Source organism: Natrix helvetica, assembly GCF_964273705.1.
Source record: "Natrix helvetica genome assembly, chromosome: 13".
In the NCBI taxonomy this organism is placed as follows: Eukaryota; Metazoa; Chordata; class Lepidosauria; order Squamata; family Natricidae; genus Natrix; species Natrix helvetica.
Window position 1 is genome coordinate 14,022,173 of NC_138557.1, and position 24,237 is coordinate 14,046,409.

Here is a 24,237-nt window from a genome sequence, read left to right on the forward strand (position 1 = left end):
GTTCAAGGAGGACTAACGGTAGGCCTTCCTGGCTAGGGAGCTGGTTGCCATAGCGACCCTGCAACGCGGGAGGAGGGCGATCCTTTTAGGGCGGAGAACTATAGCCCCGCCCATTAAGGTACCCTCGTCAATGATTGGTCGGTTCGCGCGAGCGGCGGGGCGCTACAGAAGGCCAGGAGCCGGAAGTCGGAAACAGGAAGCAGCTGGTGGGAGGGGGGAACCGGAGCAATAATGGAGGGGGGGGTGTGGCGTCTCTGAGGCGCGTCGGCAGGTGAGTCTCTGCGGAGCGAAAAGGAGTTTGCGAGCCGTTCGTCTCTCGCCGCGCAAAAGTGCTGCGCTGGGCTGCAGGAAGCAAGGAGGGGAACGGGGATAGTGGAAGACAGGGTTCCTCTGCGCGCATGCAGAGTGCCAGCTGCTTTCTTCTCTCTAGGAGGAGGGACTGGAAGGAATGAAGGTGGGAAGAAAAGTGGAAGATGGGGAAAGAAAGATGGAAGGAGGAACTGAAAGGTAGGAAGGTGGAAAGAAAAGTGGAAGATGGAAAGATGGGGAGAGAGGTGGAAGGAGAGATTGAAAGGAAGGAAGGGGAAAAAGGAAAAGAAAGGTGAAAGGAAGAAAGGGAAAGAAAGATGGAAGGAGGAACTGAAAGGTAGGAAGGTGGAAAGGGGGGAAGAGGAAAAGGGAAAAAAGGTGAGAGGAGGGATTGAAAGGGAGGAAGAGGGAAAGAAAGATGGAAGGAGGAACTGAAAGGTAGGAAGGTGGAAAGAAAAGTGGAAGATGGAAAGATGGGGAGAGAGGTGGAAGGAGAGATTGAAAGAAAGGAAGGGGGAAAGAGGAAAAGAAAGGTGAAAGGAAGGAAGGGGGAAAGAGGGAAAGAAAGATGGAAGGAGGAACTGAAAGGTAGGAAGGTGGAAAGAAAGGGGGAAGATGGAAAGACAGGGAAAGAAAGGTGAGAGGAGGGATTGGAAGGAAAGAAGATGGAAAGAGAGAAAGAAAAGTGGAAGGAGGAACTGAAAGGAAGGAAGGGGGAAGGAAAGGGGGAAGATGGAAAGACAGGGAAAGAAAGGTGGAAGGAGGGACAAAAAGTCCAAACAGGGCAAGGTCTGGAGAATTCTTAAAAATACACAAAATAAGGATGAATTTGGAAGTCATAAGCCACATTGGTTTAACTGTCCTTCAAAGCAGTAACTTCCAACTGAGTGGAAGGGACCTTGGAGGTCTTCTAGTCCAACCCACTGCTCAAGCAGGAGAACCTATGCCATTCCAGACAAATGGCTGTCCAGTCTCTTCTTAAAAGCCTCCAGTGATGGAGCATACAAAACATCTGAAGGCAAGCCATTCTACCGGCTGATTGTTCTCACTATCAGGACATTCCTCTGTTATAAGACAAGGACAAAGCAACATGGATGGAAATACGATATCCTTATATTTGTAAATACTGAATAGACCAATTGTAAATAGGCATGGTGGTTATAATATTTAACTTTATATTCTAGTATGTATGGCAAAGGCATTGCCAGGACGGTTACACTGTGTCCAATGTTTTAATGTGTGTTTAATAAAAAACCTTTTTAATTAAAAAAAAAAGGAAATTTCTCCTTAGTTCTGGACTGGATTTCCCCTTGATAGGTTTTCACCTGTATAGCTCTGTGAGCTTGCTGGCTTTCCTCCCCTCCTTGTGTCGTCATCATCCCGTCCCTCCTCCACCATCACCAGCAGAAAGATCTGCTCTCTTTGGTTTAGCGTTGTGAAAAAGAGTGTCTCTGCCCATACGCAGATTAGCTGTAGCTCCCCATCGTACCTGGGTATGTATTTTCAAGGGAAAGGAGACTTTTTGCAGTGGAGAGAAAAGCCATGGCTTATTATGCGAAAATAATATTACCCATTTATAAATGTGCTTATCCATACAAATTCAACAGACTTTAAAAAATGATTTTAAAGGTTTTGTTTGTGCACTGTGCCCCTACCTAATTTATCTAGAGACTACATGCTTGCTTTATACACTGTACTATTTTTCCTACAGTAAGACTCATTGTGAAATACGATATACACATTTTATTAATAGCCGGCATAAAATAGCAAGTAATCCGTTTTATTTTCTTTCTTTTTTAACCATGCAGGCTCAATCCTATTTGCTGTTAAGCAAGTTCCGCTGAACTCTTTGGAGCCTACTCCCAGGTAAATGAGTAGAGGATTGCATTCTGAACTCCGTGTTTTGCACACAAGGCTGTATTTCTTTGTGAAATGTATATCCAAAACTGCTGTACATTCAAAAAAAAATATTGTTAGTTATAAAATCGTGTCTGACCCATCACGACCCCATGGACGATGTTCCTCCAGGCCTTCCTATTCTCTACCATCCCCCGGAGTCCATTTAAGCTCACGCCGACTGCTTCGGTGACTCCATCCAGCCACCTCATTCTCTGTCGTCTCTTTCTTCTTTTGCCCTCCATCGTTCCCAGCATGAGGCTCTTCTCCAGGGAGTCCTTCTTCCTTCTCATTAGGTGGCCAAAGTCTTTGAGTTTCCTCTTCAGGATCTGGCCTTCTAAAGAGCAGTCAGGGTTGATCTCTAGTTTGATCGCCTTGCAGTCCAAGGGACACTCAGGAGTCTTCTCCAGCACCAGAGTTCAAAGGCCTCCGTTCTTTGGTGCTCAGTCTTCCTTGTGGTCCAACTTCCATAGCCATCCATTGCAACTGGGAAAACCAGAGCTTTGACTATACACACTTTTGTTGGCAGGGTGATGTCTCTGTTTTTTAATATGTTGTCTAGATTTTCCATAGCTTTCCTCCCCAGGAGCAAACTTCTTTTTATTTCTTGGCTGCAGTCCCCATCTGCGGTGATCTTGGAGCCCAAGAAAGTAAAATCTGTCCCTACCTCCATTTCTTCCCCATCTATTTGCCAGGAATTTAGAGGGCTGGATGCCATGATTTTAGTTTTCTTAATGTTGAGTTTCAGGGAAACTTCTGCACTCTCCTTCTTCTCCCGTATCAAGAAGCTCTTTAGATCCTTTTCACTTTCTGCCATTAGAGTGGTATCATCTGCATATCTGAGGTTATTGATTTTTCTCCCTTTATTAATAGCATACGTAAAATAGCAAGTAATCCATTTTATTTTCTTTCTTTTTTAACCATTAACTCAATCCTATTTGCTGTTAAGCAAGTTCCGCTGAACTCTTTGGAGCCTACTCCCAGGTAAATAAGTAGAGGATTGCACACTGAAGCCTGTATTTCTTTGTGAAACGTATAGCTAAGAGTGCCTCACCTTCAAAATAGGTTAATATAAAGATGTGTGAAGTATGGATTTGCCTCGAATTAAAGCCATTTGTTTAGCGAGCATTCGAATTTACAGTGGCACTGAAAAAAGTGAATTATGACTGTTTTCCACACTTAACAACCATTGCAGCATCAAGCTGATGGGATGCACCCTTGCTGCATTTTATAGGCAGCTGTGAAATATTTCAATCTTCTTTGTGTCAATTGGGATGTGGCTTTTTGTAATTATAGATGATCTGGTCCCCAGCGCATCTTAGTTGGAGAAGGTGAGAGAGGCTATGGATGAAACAATATTTCGAAGTGATACGGTACTCTCTGATATTCATCTCCACACTGCGAACCGAAGGCATTTTATGGTGAGGTTGAACTCTGTTGGCCAGCCAGGTAATATAACACTTAATGCCATCCCCATCAAGAGTGGATGCTGTCGATTGAGAGAGAGGAAGAGTGGCTGAACTCAACAGAGCTTGCAGGGCTGTTGTGTCGTTGTTTGGTTTTGGCTTACTCAAATTGTGCACCCAGCCAGCCACAGTTCTCAGCCATGGTTTACAGCAGTGATGGCTAACCTTTCCATTGCGTGGCAAAAGGGGGAAGAGCGCAGGGGGGGATTATGTGCAGGCGTGCCCACACCCATAATTCTATGCACGCAACCCCCTGCGCATGCGTGCACGCCTCCCCCCACACTTTTGGCACATGATGCACCCATTTTTCGCCCTCCCCAGGCTCCAGAGGCTTTCTAGGAGCTTTTCCCACCCTGTCTGGAGACATCCCTGAAGCCTCCGGAGGGAGAGAAACGGCCCAAAATGAAGGGCGAAGTTAGCTGGGCAGCGCATGCATGCGCGCTGGGCAACGCCTTGCGTGCCCTAACAAATGGCTCCGCGTGCCACCTGTGGCATGTGTGCCATAGGTTCGCCATCACGGGTTTATAGTTTAATGCACACGCTTAAGAGAGGATGCAGTAAGGAAGAAGAGGAATCTAGCTGGGACAAAGAGGAGAAAGAAGGATATGCATCAGATAACAGAAACTGAAGAGTGGGAAGGGAAGAGACTGGCAAAATGCATGCAAGCAAGAAAGGGACCAAGAAGGGGATGCTAGAACATTTAAGTACAAGGAAAGGAGGACAGCCAGGAGTGGGCTGCTACAGGTTCGCCCAGGTTTGGGAGAACCCGTAGCTAATGTCATGGCCAGTTCGGAGAACCTCCAAATCCCAACCCTGGCTGGCCTCGTCCTCCCCTCTCCTCCCAAGAGTCTCCACGCAGCCCGTTTTGGATGCGAGGTAAGTGCAGGGCTCCCTGGAGCCTGGGGAGGTTGAAAACTCTCCCCACCCCACCCCGCCATGGTGCAGGAGGCCAACTTGGCCACGCCTACCATGGGCACGTCCACTCAGAAGCCGGGCAGAGAACCCATCGCTGAAATTTTTGAAGCCCACCCCTGAGGACAGCACATGCTGGGCTTGATGGGAACAGAAATGGAACACATCTGCGAAGCCCAAGAGAGAGAAGATATTGCCCTATATCCGGTTTGAAATCCTCAGAGTGTCTGTTGTTTGGAATTATTGCCGAATAATATAAGAGGGCAAGAACAGGATCGGTAGATGGTAGAAGTGGAGAAAGTTGAATCGTTAAATACAGGAATTTTAAACCTCTGCATACATCATTATGAGTTCCGTTTCACGTAGTTTCCAAAAACACATGAAATGCCCAGTTAAATTGAAGGGTGAAGCGTGCCAAATAATTGTACGACAAAGTTCTAGTCCCTTAGAACTTCAGAAAGTCTAATTCTGCTTTTACGTTTCTTTAAATGTGCAGGTCATTTGCTTGCAAGGAAATGTATCAACTGAAATTGTTGCCTCTTAGTCTTTCTCTCGCAGTTCAGACTCCTTTTGGACGATATCCAGGGGGACCCTGAGAAAGAAGAGCGAGGCCTAGAACCATCCCTTGGCTGCCAGCGCAGAAGTGAGGAAGAATTCATTGCAGAGGGCAGAGCTGGTGCTGAGGATTCCCCAGACAGTCCCGAAAACAAAGGTGACCCCCGTCGAGGGTTTGAGGCCTTGTTGGATGAAGATGGGGACCTGCAGGTGGTCCGGAAAGCTCCCTTCCCTCCTGCAGGAGTTGAGGGCCAGACAAGGACTAAGGCCTTCCCCATCATTTTGACTAAGGATGGAGATGTCTTGGAAGAAGAAGAACACGAGAGCAACGGTTTCAATATCGTTAAAATAGGTCAGTAACACCATCATATTTTATTCTCATGCAAATAGTAACTGAGCTTACAGCCAATTGCTTTAGCAAAGTTGCAATGGATCTCCCAGGGCTAAAAACCAAAACACATCCCTTGGCTGCCAGAGCAGAAGTGAGGGAAGAATTAATTACAGAGGGCAGAACTGGTGCTGAAGAATTGAATTCAAAGTTCTGACAACAGAGGGAGGGTAGCCATGACATCCCATTGGTACACTAATAGCTGACCTGCAGAGAGAGAATGGGCTCAGTGGCTAAGATGCTGAGGTTGTCGATCAGAAAGGTCGGCCGTTGGGCAGTTCGAATCCCTAGTGCCGCGTAAAGGAGTGAGCTCCCGTTACTTGTCCCAGCTTCTGCCAACTTAGTAGTTCAAACTCATGTAAAAAACTCTGCTATTGTATTGTATTATTATATAAAAAGGGATGCAGTGGCTCAGAGGTTAGGACTCTTGTCGATCAGAAAGGCCGGCAGTTCGGCGGTTCGAATCCCTAGCGCCACGTAACGGAGTGAGCTCCCATTACTTGTCCCAGCTTCTGCCAACTTAGTAGTTCAAACGCATGTAAAAAATGCAAGTAGAAAAATAGGGACCACCTTTGGTGGGATGGTAACAGCGTTCGGTGCGCCTTCGGCAGTTAGTCAAGTCGGCCAAATGACCACAGAGACGTCTTTGGACAGCGCTGGCTTTTCAGCTTTGAAACGGAGATGAGCACCGCCCCCTAGAGTCAGGAACGACTATCACATATGTTCGAGGGGAACCTTTACCTTTTAGCTGACCTGCGTTTACAGTCATTGCAGCGTCCCACAGTTACTTGACTTCCCCAATTTACAACATTTACAATATGGCTGGCTGGGGAATTCTGGGAGTTGAAGTCCACGCATCTTTAAAGTTGCACAGTTGAGAAACGCTGCTGTCCAAGGTTCGTTTCTCGCTTTTGGGCAGAAGACAGTCTCTATATTTTTATTACAATGGTGAACAGGTCATACTTCAATTCTCTCCATTTCTGAGTCTCACTCTTCCTATTCTTGATAGAATGCGAATTATACATTTTTCAAACAATATCTCAAGAGGAGTATTTTCCACTTCTGCCTTTTTGTATTCATCTTTTCGGAGCTTTATGTTCTGACCGAGGCTTCCCAAGAGCCTGAAGCAAACTCCTGGTCCCAACACAAACCCCTTTTATTAATTGACTGTGAATTCTGCTCATCCACATCCAGTAAAATCTTTCCAGGGAGGATTTACAGCCACAGACCTTATCTGGCTTGGAGAGCGGCCAGGCCGATACCTGTAAAACTTGGCAAGGAGTCTTGGAGAGTTACGAACCAATGAAGCGAACTAATGGTCTCCTGCAAACTCCACTCCCCTTTCGCTCCTCTTTTATTTCCTCTGGGAGGGGCCATTTATCGTCCACCTGTGGTCTTACTCCCAAGTCGACCCCTGTTCTTTAGCTGTTCCCTTTGTCTGGCAACTCTGCGCATGCGCACACTGGGAACAGGCTCCAGTTGTTCCTCTGCCTCACTGATGTCTGACTCCGAAGGCAGCTGATAACTGGCATATGGCCCTGCCCCCCTCTCTGCCTCCGACACAGAGCCCTCATCCGAGCCTTTCCCAGACTCCAGGACTGGCCCATCTTCCTCCCCAACCTCCTCACTGTCCGAATCTGCTGCCAGCTCCGCATTTTATTGCAAAAGCAGTTTTGAGGAGAATACATTTTGATAATGAATAGATAATGAATTTGGACTAATGGAAAATATTCTTCATTTGTTCTGCTGTTCCAGAGCACACCATGGCAACCCCTTTAGAAGATGTTGGGAAGCAGGTAGGAAGCATGTCCGCTCTCCATTCCCCGTCTTTTTTTAAGTCCGCCCCACGTACGATCTTTCTCTCTGGCTTTGAAGGTCTGGCGAGGAGCTTTCCTGCTTGCTGACTACATCCTCGGGAAGCAAGATTTGTTCAAGGGCTGCACAGTGCTGGAGCTTGGGGGAGGAATCGGGCTTGTCAGCGTCGTCATGGCCAAAGCTGCCAAGACCATTTACTGCACAGGTATCTCTTTAGTAAAAACCTCTTTGGGTGGTTTGGAAATCATAACATTGGGATAGACTCCCACCCTCCAAATGACGCTGTAGGGCGCTGCACGTCAGAACAACTAGACACAAGGACTGTTTTTCCCCCATGCCATCACTCTCCAAACAGCTAATTCCCACAACACTGTCAAAACTATCTAGAAAGGCAGTATGACCAATCATTATTCTCATCTCTCCTGTTACCTATCTTCTTACGACTATAACTTTGTTCCTTGTATCTTACGATTTATAGTGTTTACTTAGTATCCTAGTATAATTTATGTTGATTGCTTATTCAGTTTCCATGACCACCCCTAAGTTGTATCTGATGTTTTATAATGAATGTATTTAGAGTAGAGTAGGAATAAGGAATGAAATGAAATGAAATAGGAATAGAATAGAACAGAACAGGAATTAGGAAAAGGAAAGAATAGAATAGGAATAGGAATGGAATGGAATAGGAAAGAACAGGAATAGGTAGAATAGGAATAGGAATGGGAATAGAACAGAACATAATAGAATTCTTTATTGGCCAAGTGTGATTAGACACACAAAGAATTTGTCTCCAGTGCAGAAGCTCTCAGTGTACATACAACAATAGTGATAGATCATTATCATAGTCATTGTAAAAATATATTCTATTCTATTCCGATTCCATTCCATTGCATTCTATTCATATTCCTATTCTATTCTATTCCTATTTCATTTCATTTCATTCCTTATTCCTACTCTACTCTTCTCTAAATACAGTCTATTCTATTCCATTCTATTCTGCATTCTATTCTTATTCCTATTCTATTCTATTCCTATTTCATTTCATTCCTTATTCCTACTCTACTCTACTCTAAATACATTCTATTCTATTCCCATTCCATTCCATTCTATTCTGCACTCTATTCCTATCCTAGTCTATTCTATTCCTATTTCATTTCATTTCATTCCTTATTCCTACTCTACTCTACTCATTCTAAATACATTCTAATCTATTCTATTCCTATTCTATTCTATTCTATTCTGCACTCTATTCCTATCCTATTCTATTCCTCTTTCATTTCATTTCATTCCTTATTCCTACTCTACTCTACTCTAAATACATTCTATTCTATTATGCACTCTATTCCTATCCTTTCCTATTCTATTCTTCATTCCAATATTCTATTCTATTCAAAACAACATTTCAAAAAGGGGTCCCATGGTTTTAAAATGCCTACAATAGTCCTCAATGTATAACCATTTGTTTAGTGGCCACAGAAGTACTTACAAAATGACTTATGACTGTCACAGCATTCGCGCTGCCATGGGGTCACAATTTGGATGCCTAATGACCCCAAGGAAAAAAGGTCGTAAAACCAATCCTGACTCAATAAATGACCACACTGCTTGTGGCAGTCCCAGCCCAATTGTCATAAGCTGAGGACTACCTGGTATCTTTTTACTTTGGTTGACTCAGCATGAAATTATTACTAGATATTTATTTTGCCTTATTTATTGAAGGACACAAACATTGGTCAACTCAAGATGGCAAACATACATATGGAAAGGGTTCGAGGAAATCACTGACCATCATCGGCAGAGGGATACCCTTACGACAAATTAAAGGGAGGGGAGGGGGCACTTTCCCTTTTCCCATTCCCAATTGCCCCTGCCAGCAAACATACAGAATATCCTGTCTCTTATTTTCACCCAAAACAACAACCCTGTGAGTGAGATTGGGCTGAGAGAGAGAGAGAGGGAGGGACTGGCCCAAAGTCATGCAGCTGCTTTCCTAAACCGACAATTTGGAATTCTGATATCTCTCTTTTTTTGTTCTTAAAGATGTCGGTGAAGACCTGCTAAGCATGTGTGAACGAAATGTAGCCTTAAACAAACACATCACTGAGCCGACAGGTAAAAGAGGAGTCACTTTCACTGACTATGGGGGGGGGGGGGGGTGTCTGATGCTGAAGAAACCTACATGGGATTATATCGCAATGTGCTTTCCAGATTGGTCAACGTTTTCACATCCAGCAAACTAAAGCAAGCATCAAATCTGAGAAGTATTATTTAGTGGTAGGTAGCTCATGCACTTAACCGTATTTTTCGGAGTATGAGACGCACCTTCCCCCCCCCTCCCCCCAAAAAAGAGGGTGAAAATCTGGGTGCATCTTATACACTGAATACAGCATTTTTGGCCTTTCGAAAACCTGCTCCCTTCACAAAAATGGACGTGCAGAGGCTTTGGGAGGTTTGTAGAGTGCTCCTGGGGGCAGGGGAGGGCAAAAACGAGCAAAAAACGGTTCTTTTTTGCTCATTTTTGTCATTTCCCCCCCCCCCGCCCCGAGGAGCACTCTACAAACCTCTCAAAGCCTATGCATGCCCTGTTTTTTGCAAAAAATTGACCTGTTTTTGCAAAACAATGGGCTGTTTTTTGCTCCTTTGGGGGGGGCAGCCCCCAGGAGCACTTTGCAGGCCTCTCAAACTCTCTGCATGCCCCATTTTTCACCAAAAACGAGGCGTGGAAAGGATTTGGGAGGCCTGCAGAGTGCAAAAACTTTTTTTTTTCAATTTACCTCTTCAAAATCTTGGTGCGCCTTATACTCGGGTGCGTCATATAGTCGGGAAAAATACGGTACTTGCAGTATATTTTAAAAGTGTATGATCTTGAGGCCTGCTTCTGGATAAGTGGCTAATATTGTTTTATAGTTTTAGTCTGTGTGTTGGAAGTTGTATAGAAGAACAAATTTTGAACCAAAAAAAAAACATATTAGTCCCCTGCCTATCCTTCAATCCTCATGGTTCCCAATAGAATATATGACAAGAGTATTTGTGTGCTACGCTTTCTTCTCCACTTGATTGAAGAAAAGTACACTGCCTTCCTCTAACTCAGGGGTGTCAAACCCGCATCGTCACAGCAGTGTCAGGTGACGTATCGGGACTTTTCCTCCCTTCACTAATGATGCATTTAGTACCATATTTCCCTGAAAATAAGCCCTAATGTAGTGATGGCGAACCTATGGCATGCGCGCACTGGCCAGCTGAGTTCATCCTTTTTTAAAGCCATTTTTCGCCCTCTCCAGGCTCCAGAGGCTTTATAGGATCCTGGGGAGGGCGAAAAGAGCCTCCTCCCCACCCCGGAGGCCCTCCGGAGGCTTCATGAGCTTCCTTGAAGCCTCCGGAGCGCAAAAAAACGGCTCTACGGGCAAACTGGAAGTTCGGGAATGGACTTCCGGTTTGCTCTGAGGGTCGTTTTGAGCGCTCCGGAGGCTTCAGGGAAGCCTCTTGGAGGTCCCTGAAACCTCCGGGGGAGGCTGTTTTCGCCCTCCCCAGGCTCCTATAAAGCCTCTGGAGCCTGGGGAGGGCGAAAAAAGCATGTAGAAAATGGGGGGGAGCGCCTGTAGTGCGTGCATGCGCACTGGGGGGTCGCGCATTGCATTATGGGTGTGGCATGCCCACACATTACCCCCTGCGCTCCCCCCACTTATGGCACGCGAGCCAGAAAAGGTTTGCCATCGCTGCCCTAATGCATCTTTTGGAGCAAAAATTAATATAAAACCCGGTCTTATTTTCGGGGTAATACAGTAGTCGCATGATTGCAATTTGGACCCTTGGCATCCAACTCACCTTTACAACACAATCTCCCGCAGCTACATGATCACAGCTGGCAACTTTCACAGCCGGCTTCCAACAAGCAAAGTTCATAGGGAAAACCAGATTCATTTAACAGCCACGTGATTCGCCTTACAACCGTGGTGATTCGCTTAACGGCCACAGTAAAAATGATTGTAAAATCAGCCCCAAGCACGTAACCAGCTTAGCAACAGCTTAGCTTACGCCGGTCACAGTTGCGGTTGTAAGTTGAGGACCATCTGTATAAGAAGCACATCGTAACAGCGTTGCCTCTACGTTCTTGTTTATTTTATGTATCGTTTGTATCCTCATAGTTTTCTTGACCACTTAATTCCTTTGCGGATTTTTAGGAAGTGAAATTAGAGTTAAAAAGCTGGATTGGCAGCAAGACGATTTCTGCACTGGTACGTAAGCCGCCTCTACAGCTGGTTTTGAGGTTTTCTTTCCAATCTCTCATTTAAAACTCAGGATTTATCTGAGATGATGACACTAAACGCTTTGCCTCTGACCGTGCGCAAAATGCACGTTTGCCCTTCACTGAGTAAAGCATAGTGTTGCTTGGCTTAATTGGGAGGTCAAAGTCCTAAAGGACAGAATGTAAAATTAAGGTTGTCACAGACAAACCTAAAGCTTCATGTAAAGAAGAGAATGATTCTCCCATTTGTTTCTTTTTATTGAGATGCCTCTCTTCAAAATCTAAAATTTGCTTGTATTACTTCATGCCATGAAGGATCCGGGCACTTAGAATAAATGAGGTGGAAAACATAACATATGTTGTGGCCTGTCGGCTTCCAGTCCCTCCAGCAGCTGACTCAGAGGAGGAGGAGGAGATGTGGGAGGTCAGCATCAAGGCAACCTCAGCTCCAAGGGGAAAGAGGGAATGGAGCTGGCAGAGAAAGAGAGAGAGAGAGAGATGGAGTCTGAGCCGCCCATTAGCCTTTAGATGGAGAGTCTACAGCCCCCAGGTCTGGAGGTGGCTGATGAGGAAGAGGAAGAATAGCTAGGTCCAGTGCCTGATACACAGAAGGCAGAGGAGAGGAGAGCAATGGAAATCTATTGGCCGGTCCTTGGGACAGAAGAGCCACCACAGTTAGCAAAGCCCCACCCAAGCTCTGGGGATAAAAGGCAGGGGGCGGAGATGAATAGATGTGAAAGAGGAGAGGAGAGTAGTGGAAATCTATGGGCCGGTCCTTGGGACAGAAGATCCACCGCTGCTAGAGAAGCCCCACCCTAGCTCTGGGGATAAAAGGCAGGGGGCGGAGATGAATAGGTGTGGCAGACAACCATTCCTCTCCCGGATGGGCAGACTTGTTAGCCTGAGAGAGAAACTTTTTGCCCGGGCTGCCAGGATTCCTAACAAAGGAATCTTCTGGGTTCACGTCGTGTTTGGGGAGCTGGGTCAGGGCAACGTAATGGAAGTGTCAACATAAGAATGATGAAAGAAAAGAGATGAATATAAGCAATCGTGGTTGGGAACAGGCTAAACCAAACCTTCACAGAGAGGATGGGTTCCTCTATAAAACCCTTTGTGTAACAGTCTCGGTCTTGAGGTGTTGAGACCCTCACTCTCATTATAATCTCATTCATTCATTCCTTTTCTTTTTCCTTCCCTCCTCATTCTCCTTTCCTCTTCCTTCCCCTCTTTCCTTCTTTTTCCTTCCTCGCTCTCTTCCCATCTTCCCTTCTTTTTCTTTGTCTTTCCTCTTCCCCCTTCTCCTTTCTTGTCCATTCTCGGATGCTCAAATGCAAAAGGGGAAACATTTCTCCTTTTGTTTTGTTTTTCAGTGTGTTTTGATCGCCCGCTGCCAGCAAAAATGGAGCCCAGGGGAGGAGGGGTGCTTTGCTGCCAGAGGGCTCAGGAAGCCGAAAACGGGGCACAGGGGGACAGCATGCGGGGGGGGGGGGGGAGCTCCATTTTGCTGGCAGAGGCACCCCATGTTCTGACCTAGGCTTCCTGAGACAGTAAAATTTGCGTGCTTAGTCCCCAAACCCCCTTTTTTAAAATTTAAATGGCTGTGAATTATGTTCATTCACAGCCCATAATGATTCACAAACAGTTTGTGAAGAGTCCGACACACGTCTGCCACAGTCTTTCAGGGTAAGGCTGATAAGCACCCACCTTTATCTCCCTTGAAATGCTGCCAAAGACCTAATTGCCAATTCGTTTTGCAAGGCCCAACAGAGCACAGAGTCAAATGGAGCTTCAGAACAGGCTCCCCCTGTTTGTCTGCCTCACTGATGTCTGACTCTGAAGGCAGCTGATAACCGTCAGATGGCCCCGGCCCCCTCTCTGCCTCCGACACAGAGCCCTCATCAAAGCCTTCCCCAGACTCCAGGACTGGCCCATGTTCCTCCCCAACCTCCTCACTGTCCGACTCTGCTGCCAGCTCCGCAGGCCGCTAGCGGACTACAACACCCGGGGGCTGTCCTTTACTGTTTCCAGGCTAGCCCTGAGGGCCAGATCTAAGCACCCTGTGGGCCAGATCTGGCCCGTGGGCCATGAGTTTGACAACCCTGCTTTAGACAGTTTGGGATATGCAGGAAATAAGTATTGTATACCTTTCCCCCCCCCCCCTTTTGCTGTAGATCCCGAGGATTGCTTTAGCTGGTCCGAAAAAGAGATTGCTGAGCTGCATGACCTCACCACTGTGATACTGGCTGCTGATGGTATGAAAAAGGTTTGGGAATGGATTGAGGCTATAAAAACATGCTAATCAGCCTTAATGAGATTGGAATGTCAGAACCAGGTTGATTCAGGGAAAGGTGATTTAAAGTGACAGTTGCTTCAGGTAAGGATGTGCAGAAACCTTTCCGTTCGTAGACCCGGCTGCCAAATCAATTTGACAAAACTCATACTGTGTTTCAAATTGGCTCAGGGATTTAAATTATCGGAGGAACAGCTATGAAATCACAACCGCATATTTGTGCAGCTCTGATAACGCTCTGTTGTTTTTTTTAAATGTTTGTTTATTCACGTCAAAAGCATCCCAATTCAGATAAGGCATACTGTACAACATGAAGTTTAAAGTATAAAATACAAGATTAAAACAGGTGACAAGTTAAACAGATCTTGCCCAGAACATTTTTTAACTAAGTGTTTGGAATCATTATTTAAAAGAAAACTTCTTTTTTCCTCCCAAAAGTTTTATTAGTTTATCATAATATAAAATAATGAAGTGAGGGAGGAAAAGGGGGAAGAGTGGTGCGGCAGCCTAGAGGTAGAGCTCTCACCTCACATTCAGGAGGCTGTGAGTTCAATCCTAGGTAGAGGCAGATATTTATCTCTCTGGGCACTTTGAGATTATATCTGCTGAATGTAACTCTGCATTGGCTCCATTCAGTGGCACAGACTCCGCCCTGCAAGGAATTATGGGGTCGTTAAAAGGAGAAGATGATGATGGTGACATGAACGATTGAGAATCTCCATAGACATCAAGACAGGGAACTTATATCCACCGCATCCTCCTCCTCCTATTATTGCATAAAAGTCTCTCAGTGAAATTAAAAACTAAATGTGTAGCTACGTGGCAGATCTGTGTGTGTGTGTGTGTGTGTGTGTGTGTGTGTGTGTGTGTGTTGCCATGCCTGTGTCTTGCATTTACACAAAAATCCTTTCTTCTCTCTGCTCGATGACCGCAATTCACCTGGAGTCCTAGTTACTAAAATGTGAAGTTAACTGCTTGCGTTATAATGCAGTGCATCCTGAACGATAATTGATTGCATAAATCAGCTTTAAGATGGGAGGTTAATGCTTCTGGGTAGCCTTGAAAACCTTCACCATTCCACCTTTTCTATTGCAGTCTTTTATGATGATGACCTAACCGATGCGTTTTTCAAAACACTGTCCCGAATCACTCGCAACCTGAGGAATTCTTGCACCGTCTACTTCTCTATGGAAAAGAGGTTGGTGGTGATGCATTTGAGATGCACCATAACGTAAATAGGGCGTCTTGTCTGTCACAAACCAAGCAAAAACATAGCTTGCAACTAAGGCAACATTTGCTTCTCGAGTTTCCAGCACAACCGCAATCAATGTAGAAAAATACCAAGCAATGATTTTAGATCATTTTCATTTCTGGACCAGTTTAGAAAGGGCCTTTAGTTTACAGATAATCCTCAATTAAAAAAAACCACAAACTTCAGACCTGGTGGGCGCTCCATCACTGTAGGTTTTTAAAAAGAGACTGGACAGTCACTTGTCTGAAATGGTATAGGGACTCTTGCTTGAGCAGGAGGCTGGACTAGAAGACCTCCAAGGCCCCTCCCGGCTCTATTCTGATTCTGAGAACCAGAATCTCCATTGGCAAACAAGATGTTTGTTACATGAGTCTCACCCAATATTACAGTTGCTAAGTGAATCAGAGCCATCATTAAGCGAATCCTATTTACCCATTGACTTCGCTTAATGCAGGGGTGTCCAAACTTGGGAACTTTAAGACTTGTGGACTTCAAGTGGCTGGCTGGGGAATTCTGGGAGTTGAAGTCCACAAGTCTTAAAGTTCCCAAGTTTGGACACCCCTGGCTTAATGGAAGCTGTCTTGAAAGGTCAGAAATCGCTATCACCTGACCCCCCCAGGATGCTGCAACTATTGTAAATGCTTGCTGGTTGCCAAAAACCAAAATATTGATCACGGTTGTAAGTGCATAAGTCACTTCTTTCAGCCCTTTTGTAACTTTGAATGCTCACAAATGGTTGTAAGTTGGGAATCGTCTGTATTCCAGCATGACTTCGGTACTCTGAGCCGGTTATAAATTCTACCAAAGGAGTTGACTTTTTTCTCCGTCCCTCCCTTTGACGTCATTGTCTTGACTTTATCTCGTTCCAGCTTTTGAAGCTGAATAAAGTGGACATGTGAGCATTCTCTTTCGAGAGGTTTTGACCTGAAAAAGTTCGGTACAGCAATAGGCACTAACAACGCAGGATTTTCACCTTTGGCAGTGTTGTCTAAGTACTGTTGTGGCCCACCAGCAGAGCTGGCAGCAGATTCGGAGAGTGAGGAGGTTGGGGAGGAACCTGAGCCAATCCTGGAGTCTGGGGAAGGCTCTGATGAGGGCTCTGTGTTGGAGGCAGAGAGGGGGCCAGGGCCGTCTGACAGTTATCAGCTGCCTTCAGAGTAAGACATCAGTGAGGTAGAGGAACAGCTGGAGCCTGTTCCCAGGGTGAGCATACACAGAGTTGCCAGATGAAGGGAACAACTAAAGGGGAGGGGTCGACTTGGGAGTAAGACCACAGGTCAACGATGAATGGCCCCTCCCAGACGGAATAAAAGAGGAGTGAAAGGGGAGTGGAGTTTGCAGGAGACCATTAGTTCGCTTAATTGGATTGTGACTCTCCGAGGCTCCTTGCCAAGTTTTGCGGATATGGGCCTGGCAGCTCTCCAAGCCAGATAAGGTCTGTGACTGTAAATCCTCCCTTGAAAGACTTTGCTGTATGTAAATGAGCAGAATTCAGAGTCAATTAATAAAACGGCTTTGTGTCGGGACCAGGAGTTTGCTTCAGGCTCTTGGGAAGCCTCGGTCAGAACAAGTACAGGCGATTTGCTTGTTCTCCGTAACTCCAGCATCTTCTGTCCGGTTGATTTTATCTTGTGATGCCTTTTGCTGTCATTTGGGGGCGAAGATGCAGCCACATTTAGAAAAAAGTTCTCTTTGAAACTGTTCTGAGATGCTTTGTGGGATGTGTTTGCCCAGGTTCAACTTCACTTTAAGACAAATGGACGTTGTGTGCGAAGCCTACAATCACTTCCGGAGTACTTTGGAGGAGCTGCTGAAAACCAGCGACGGCGAGATGAGATACCGCGTTCAGCCCGTAGAGCTGTCTTTTCCGCAGCATATTGTTTACGAGCGAGTTCCGCAACTGGTGGGTATCAGTGTTGGCAAACTACTTCTCTGGTGCAATCATACAAGCGGTAGAAAGCCAGGATGATAGAACAAGCACAAGAGAAGAAACAGTGGATGGAAACTAATCAAGGAGAGAAGCAAACTAGCACCAGGGAGAAATTTCCTTACAGTGAGAACAATTAACCAGTATAATGGCGTGCCTTCTGAAGTTGTGAATGCTCCAACACTGGAAGTTTTTTTTCTATATTTTTTATTATTTTTGAATAAACACAAACAAGACACAACAAACACCATAAAAACATATTCCATTACAAATTATAAAAAGTGTGTCAATTGGTTACAGAGAACTTTCGTTCATCCCTTCCACAGTCATCACCTAAAATCCATATCAAATTATATATTTTACATCAAATATATTTATATATATTACTATCACTATACCTCATCCTTCACATGACTATAGTTGTTTTAACATCCCTTTATAACAAATATTCCAAAATTCAAAGCAAAACCACATAATGGCATTCCATTGTCTATTTTCAATATCATCCAACAACATTGTATCTTTGTGAAACATTCTAAATAAAAATTAATTATGTTTGATAACAAAGTTTATAAACCTTTCTTAATCACTGTTTACAATTTATATCCAATTTCAATATTATAGGCTTTCATACATAACTTTCAAAACTTCCTTTCATGGTCACCATTTAAAATTTATATCAAATTTCCTCTTGTTGAACCAATATATAGGTATACATTATATCATTATCAATTATTTATTTCCATGATCAATCCAATTTCAATATTATAGGTTTTCATACATAACAAAATTTCTAAACTTCCTTTCATGGTCACCATTTAAAAATTTATACCAAATTTTCTCTTGTCAAACCAATACATATGTATACATTATATCATTATCATTTATCTATCTAGCTATATCCATTATCACTTCATTTTTAACATAATTCTCTAATTTTAACTATTTAGCTAGTATTTTGTTGATAGTTTTCATGTCTCAACCTGTGTCTTTCCAGTAGTAGTACAGTCTTATTTCTTTTGTCTTATGTGGGATTAATCTTCTGGTTATTTCCTTAATCAACTTTGTATGGACTTCTCTTCGCACCTTGTTGCTTGTTGCATGTCTTATAAATTCTCGAAACCCTCCATCAGCTTCTTTAATCAGCTTATCCTTGGTTATCAGTAGTGCTTTTGTCACAGTTCCTCTCCTTAAATCCATCAATTCTTCTCTTTTTTCTCCTTCTATACCTTGAAATCTGAGGTAGAGCTCCTTTCCATCTCTCTTTCCTTTCCATGTTCCATTCTTTCCATTTCCAACCACGCTCAGATCACTGTCAATATCCACAGTTATCTTGCCTCTTTGGTCATTTTTCCCTTGAGTTTTTGAGACTCTAACCTCCACTTTTTCCATTAGTTGGCTATCTTCAATTTCATCAAATTTTGCTATATTACCATCTATATTTTCCAATTTCTTCTCAATTCTCTCTGATGTTTCTAATAATTTTTGAATTGCAAACATAATCTGTTGTAATGTTATGGTTTCTTCTTGGTATTGTGTCATTGTCCAATTTATAAACACTGCCACTCTAGTTGGAAAACAAAGTTTTGTTTTTCACTTCTCTCTCGCTGCCAAAGAGACATCCAAAGGGCACCTGCATAAACAACCCATCTTATCTCTTTGCAAGCTAAAACGTTTGAAGTGCAAGGTCAAAATGATCAAAGAAAAGAGAGAGAGAAACATTTCCAGAACTCAGCCTCCAACCTCCAAGTGGCAGTGTAACTTCTTTTCCCTCTGATGTTACTGCTCTCTTTATGTTCCTTTTATATCCTCTTTATATTCCAAGCTTAAAAGAAACAAGGCTCTTAAATGGAACAAAAGAAAAAGAAAACCCCATCCAAGCCAGTATTGGGAAAATTTAAAAAAAAAATATTAATCCATAGGTTAAAAAAAAATTGAAGAAAAGCCAATACTTTCACTTTAAAAAGTAGGAAGTATTTGCAAAACCTCCATCCATAGAATACAATTTTAAAAAAGGATAACACTGTCCAAAATAGCTTAAATTCGCCACTTATTTTCTTTTCTTTTCTTCACAAGTTTAATTTGGTTTTAATCTTTTTTGGGCAGTCTCTTTTGTAAAAATAAAATTTCCTCACCAGATGGACACACTTTCTGTTTCCACTTTCCTCCGGTTGCGGAGCTGTCCCGACTTCAGCAGCTTGGGGCTGCGCTTCTATCGCAGGCTAGAAGAGATTCTCTTGGATCAATCAGGGACTTTGCGATGTCCCTGAGATCAGCAAGACGTACTCTTCCCTGTCACCGTCTCTTCTGGACGGTTTAGGTCCAGATGGACCACCCAGCGGTAAAAGTATCGGCTGCGATCTCGGAGCTCCGAGATCGCACGTCCGTATCGCCGCGACGTCAGCTCCTTCTCCCAACACTGGAAGCTTTTAAGAAGAGACTGGCCAACCATTTGTCTGAAATGGTGTAGGACAGTCACAGCTAACCTTTTTCTCCTTGCATGCTGAAATCGGGCACACGCACGGGCCCACACCCATAATGCAATGCGCCCTTCCCCCCTGCACATGTGCGTGCTCTTCCCCCGCCCCCATGTATCCCCCCGCACGCATGCGCATGACCCCTATGTGCCCTGTTTTGGGCCTAGCAGGCCTCCCTGAAGTCTCCTGGGACAAAAAACAAACCGCCGGGGTGGGGAGGGCACCGCACCTCCACCACCCCGCACTCCTCCCCCCCCATGCATGCACGCACGTCTCCAAATGTGTGGCAGAGACCTGAAAATCAGCTGGCTGGTGGGAGGCATGCGCGGTGGAGCTGAGCTGGGTGACGGTTTGCATACCCGTAGAGAAGGCTCCATGTGCCACCTCTGGCACGCTTGCCACAGGTTCGCCATCATGGGTATATTCCTTGAAGCCTCCAGAGGGTGAAAAACCAGGCTTATGGGCAAACCAGAAGTCCAGGAAGGGACTTCTGGTTTGCTCGTAGGGCCATTTTGTGCCCTCCAGAGTCTTCAGGAGGCTTCCCTAAAGGCTCTGGAGGGCAAAAAACGGCTCTACGAGCAAACCAGAAGTCCGTTCCTGGACTTCTGGTTTGCCCGTAAGGCTGGTTTTTCGCCCTCCAGAAGGCCTCCAGGAGAGGATGGGAGCTGTTTTCGCCCTCCCCAGGCTCCCAGAAAGCCTCTGGAGCCTGAGGAGGGAGAAAAAAGTGTGTCAGAAGCAGGGGGGGCATGTCACGCTGGTATGCACACTGGGTTGCATGCATAGCATTATGGGTATGGCTCGCCCACACGAAACTCCTCTGCGCTTCCCCCGCTTTTGGCACACAATCCAAAAAAGGTTAGCCTGTCAGCGTTCCAAATATCATGCAGAATTAAATCAGGGTCCAAGGCAGAGCTATCCTTAAAGTTCCAATTTAATAAGACAGACATGTTGGCAACAAACTCTGGAATCCCAAATCTAAAAGCTTCCTGGGATTCCACCCAGTTGAAATTTCATGATCTTATCCCCATACCCATAAATCCATCACATGGTCCAATCTTCTTCGGCCACGCTGGCATCTCCACCCAGCTGGTTCCGGTCAGGTGCAGAGATGCAGAGACAAAAGCTGACCTTGGGCTTCTAGAAAGGAATGACAAAAAAACATTCCACAATTCTACTCCTTACTATTCTCCCTCCCAATTACTACACTAATGAAACAGCATAAAGAAATAAGAGAGTGTGGCAGGCCAAATATCCTAAAAAGGAATATGACTGCAGGCCTGCCATAGCCATCACTTGTATAGGGTCTCCTGCTTGAGTAGGGGGGTTGACTAGAAGACCTCCAAGGTCCCTTCCTTTATACTATTCTATTCTATTCCTTTCCAACTCTGTTATTCACATTATTTTTGTATTCGTTGCCTGGCTGCATTGATAAAACAGCTTGTATAATCTTCCCCCGACCCATTGTTTCCAAGACACACAAAGAGAACATACTAGATTTTACTCTTCTGTTTGTGAACTGTTGTGCCAGTTTGATGTAAGAGCAGTCTTAAAAACACCTGGATTGAGCAAGGACAGTTACAAAACGTTCCCCTGCTGGACGCCTGTATTTCTGAGCTCTACAAAGAAAGGCAAACATTGAATAAGCCTCATGAATTGTTTCCATGCTGGCCTATTGTAAAACTGGAACACATTGCACAGAATGGTGTGTGGAGTGCTGCAGCCCATATCTGATTTAAGTAAGGAGTTGGGGGCTGCTTGCCCGCTATTGCATCTCTATCAAGTGTTCAGGAAGAAACAGGCTGATCCCAGATCCTGTTTTAATGTATGAAACATAATGTAGAACTTTGGAGGGCGGGGGGGGGGCAGGGGGGCAGAAGCTGAAATTATAGGAAAACTGAAAGGATGAGTCTCTCCCCAGCCAACATTTGGAGCCAAATATTTGGAAGCTTTGCACCTTCTGTGCCATTCTGGGACAGTAGCAGAGATCACACAAAGTTCCTTTGATGAAAAGAGCTACTTTGGACACAGCCAGCTTCAAAACATCTAGAAAAGTGCACAGACTAAAAGAAGCTAAACCAAATAATTTAGGGAATTCCACGGCCTTGGGACGCGGTGGCTCAGTGGCTAAGATGCTGAGCTTGTCGATCAAAAGGTCGGCGGTTTGAATCACGAGCGCCGCGCAACGGAATGAGCTCCCGTTACTTGTCTCAGCTTCTGCCAACCTAGCAGTTTGAAAGCACATAAAAAATGCAAGTAGAAAAATAGGAACCACCTTTGTTGGGAAGGGAACAGCATTCCGTGCGTCTTTGGCGTTTAGTCATGCTGGCCACATGACCAGGGAGATGTCTTCGGACAGCGCTGGCTCTTCAGCTTTGAAACGGAGATGAGCACCGCCCCCTAGAGTCGGGAGTGACTAGCACATATGTGCGAGGGGAACCTTTACCTTTAAGACCTCATCTGCTTCTTTCAACCCTTTCTTTGCACTTTGGACTCCCATTTTCGTTATTCTAAAACATCCCTCCACCTTATCTCCCAAGTCCCCACAACTCAATCACCTCAGTTGCTTGTTTTCCTGCCTTTCAAGATCGCCACTTGGCAGCCTGCAGTTAAACCTCAGGACTTTCTGTTGGGTTGCAGTCTCATACCCGCTTCTTTTATAGCCTAGAAGCTAAAACATAGGAAGAACGATTGCAGGACCTAGGCCAAGGATTCCCAAACTTTTCTATACCCTACATCCCTAGAACGCTTCTGACATATTCTTGCACGCCTTACAGAAGTAAATAATTATATGCATAAGGTAAAGGTTCCCCTCACACATACAGTACGTGCTAGTCGTTCCCGACTCTAGGGGGCAGTGCTCATCTCCGTTTCAAAGCCGAAGACCCAGCACGAAGACGTCTCCGTGGTCATGTGGCCGGCATGACTCAATGGCAAAGGCGCACGGAACGCTGTTCCCTTCCCACCAAAGGTGGTTCCTATTTTTCTACTTGCATTTTTTACGCGCTTTCGAACTGCTAGGTGGGCAGAAGTTGGGACAAGTCACGGGAGCTCACTCCGTTATGCGGCGCTAGGGATTCGAACCGCTGAACTGCCAGCCTTTCTGATCGACAAGAGTCCTAACCACTAAGCCACTGCATCCCTTTTTATATAATAATACAATACAATAGCAGAGCTGGAAGGGACCTTGGAGGACTTCTAGTCCAACCCCCTGCCTAGGCAGGAAACCCTATACCATTTCAGACAAATGGCTATCCAACATCTTCTTTAAAACTTCCAGTGTTGGGGCATTCACAACTTCTGAAGGGAAGCTGTTCCACTGATTAATTGTTGTAACTGTCAGGAAGTTTCTCCTCAGTTCTAAGTTGCTTCTCCTTGATTAGTTTCCACCCATTGCTTCTTGTTCTACCCTCAGGTGCTTTGGAAAATAGCTTGACTCTCTCTTCTTTGTGGCAACCCCTGAGATATTGGAACACTGCTATCCTGTCTCCCCTAGTCCTTCTTTCTATTAATTCTTTATTTCCTTCTTTCTATCTATTCAAAAACATAGTGTGTATGCATATAATTACGCATACACACTATATTTTTGAAACTTGTAAACCCAAGTTTTTGCACCCCCTGGAATATCGTCTCGCATCCTCGGTTGGGAACCCCTGACCTAGTCTAATGAAAAGGAGGACCAGGGGTGACATCATAGCAGTCTTCCAATATCTAAGGGGCTGCCCCAAGGAAGAGGGAGTCAAGCAATTCTCCAAAGCACCTGAAGGCAGGACAAGAAACAATGAATGGAAACTTACCAAAGAGAAGCAACCTAGAACTAAGGAGAAAATCCCTAGCAGTGAGAACAGTTAACCAGCAAAACAACTTGCCTTTGGAAGTTGTGGGTACCCCATCACTAGAAGCTGTCAAAAAACGAGACTGGACGACCATTTATCAGAAATAGTATGGGGCTCCTGCAAGAGCAGGGGGTTAGACTAGATGACCTCTGAGGTCCCTTCCAACTCTCATTGTTTCTGAGTTCACCTCAACTTTTTCTTAGCTGATCATCCATTATCTGCCTTGCTATCTATCATTCCCCTGGTTTCCCTTTTTGTGTGTGTGTTGAGTATCCCAAATCGTTCATTTTATTTTAATTTGAGAAGAAAGCACATACTCTGCAAGTACACCAGGAAGTGCCCCAGGGACCATTAGTGTCCAGAAGCACCAAAACCTGGTCTACCATTTGCTGTTCCCTGCAGTTTCTGTTGTTCTTCAGCACCCCACCCCAAGCAAATGGCACAGTCGGGGGGAGTTTCTTCCTGCTTTCCCGTCCTCATAAACAATGGTACAGTCCAGAATTGTATGAAAACCCTAAAGGATGTTGAATATCTTTCCTTTGGTAGGAGCTGTGGAAGCTTAGTGCACAGAAGATACTCCACAGATCCCATCCTCAGCCCCCAAGAGACTAAAAGAAGACACGGTGGCTTCTCTCAACTGATCTTATGATCTAAAGGCGTCGTTAAACGGAATAAGGAAGCAGATAGAATTCAGGCCCATGTCAAAAACAGATTAAATACATACGTGTCCATGATCGTAATGCGTTGGTTGTGATTTGCAAATGGTGTCAGCCATGATGGGATTGCTATATTGTTAAAGGAATGCAAAAGATCGGCAGAAAGTGTGTTCTCAGAGGGCATTGGCTGTTCAGGCTTCCAGATGTGATCACAG

At 44.9% G+C, this 24,237-nt stretch overlaps 1 protein-coding gene across 3 annotated transcripts; it reads left to right on the plus strand.

The window, feature by feature from the left end:
* Positions 1–212: 212 nt before the first annotated feature.
* Positions 213–24,106, plus strand: METTL22 (methyltransferase 22, Kin17 lysine). Of its 3 annotated transcripts, none has more exons than XM_081965974.1 (12): positions 213–271; positions 2,118–2,175; positions 3,502–3,654; positions 5,128–5,490; positions 7,282–7,322; positions 7,402–7,546; positions 9,382–9,453; positions 11,523–11,576; positions 13,759–13,839; positions 14,973–15,075; positions 16,864–17,032; positions 23,913–24,106. In XM_081965974.1, exons 3-12 carry the CDS (start codon positions 3,549–3,551, stop codon positions 23,976–23,978), a joined length of 1,200 nt encoding a protein of 399 aa, XP_081822100.1. In that variant the 5' UTR covers positions 213–271; positions 2,118–2,175; positions 3,502–3,548; the 3' UTR covers positions 23,979–24,106. The 3 variants fall into 3 exon arrangements, with proteins under 3 accessions (XP_081822100.1, XP_081822102.1, XP_081822101.1); XM_081965976.1 differs by having other exon boundaries at positions 3,502–3,626; positions 5,142–5,490; XM_081965975.1 differs by lacking the exons at positions 213–271; positions 2,118–2,175 and adding an exon at positions 3,133–3,189.
* The last annotated feature ends 131 nt before the right edge of the window (positions 24,107–24,237 follow it).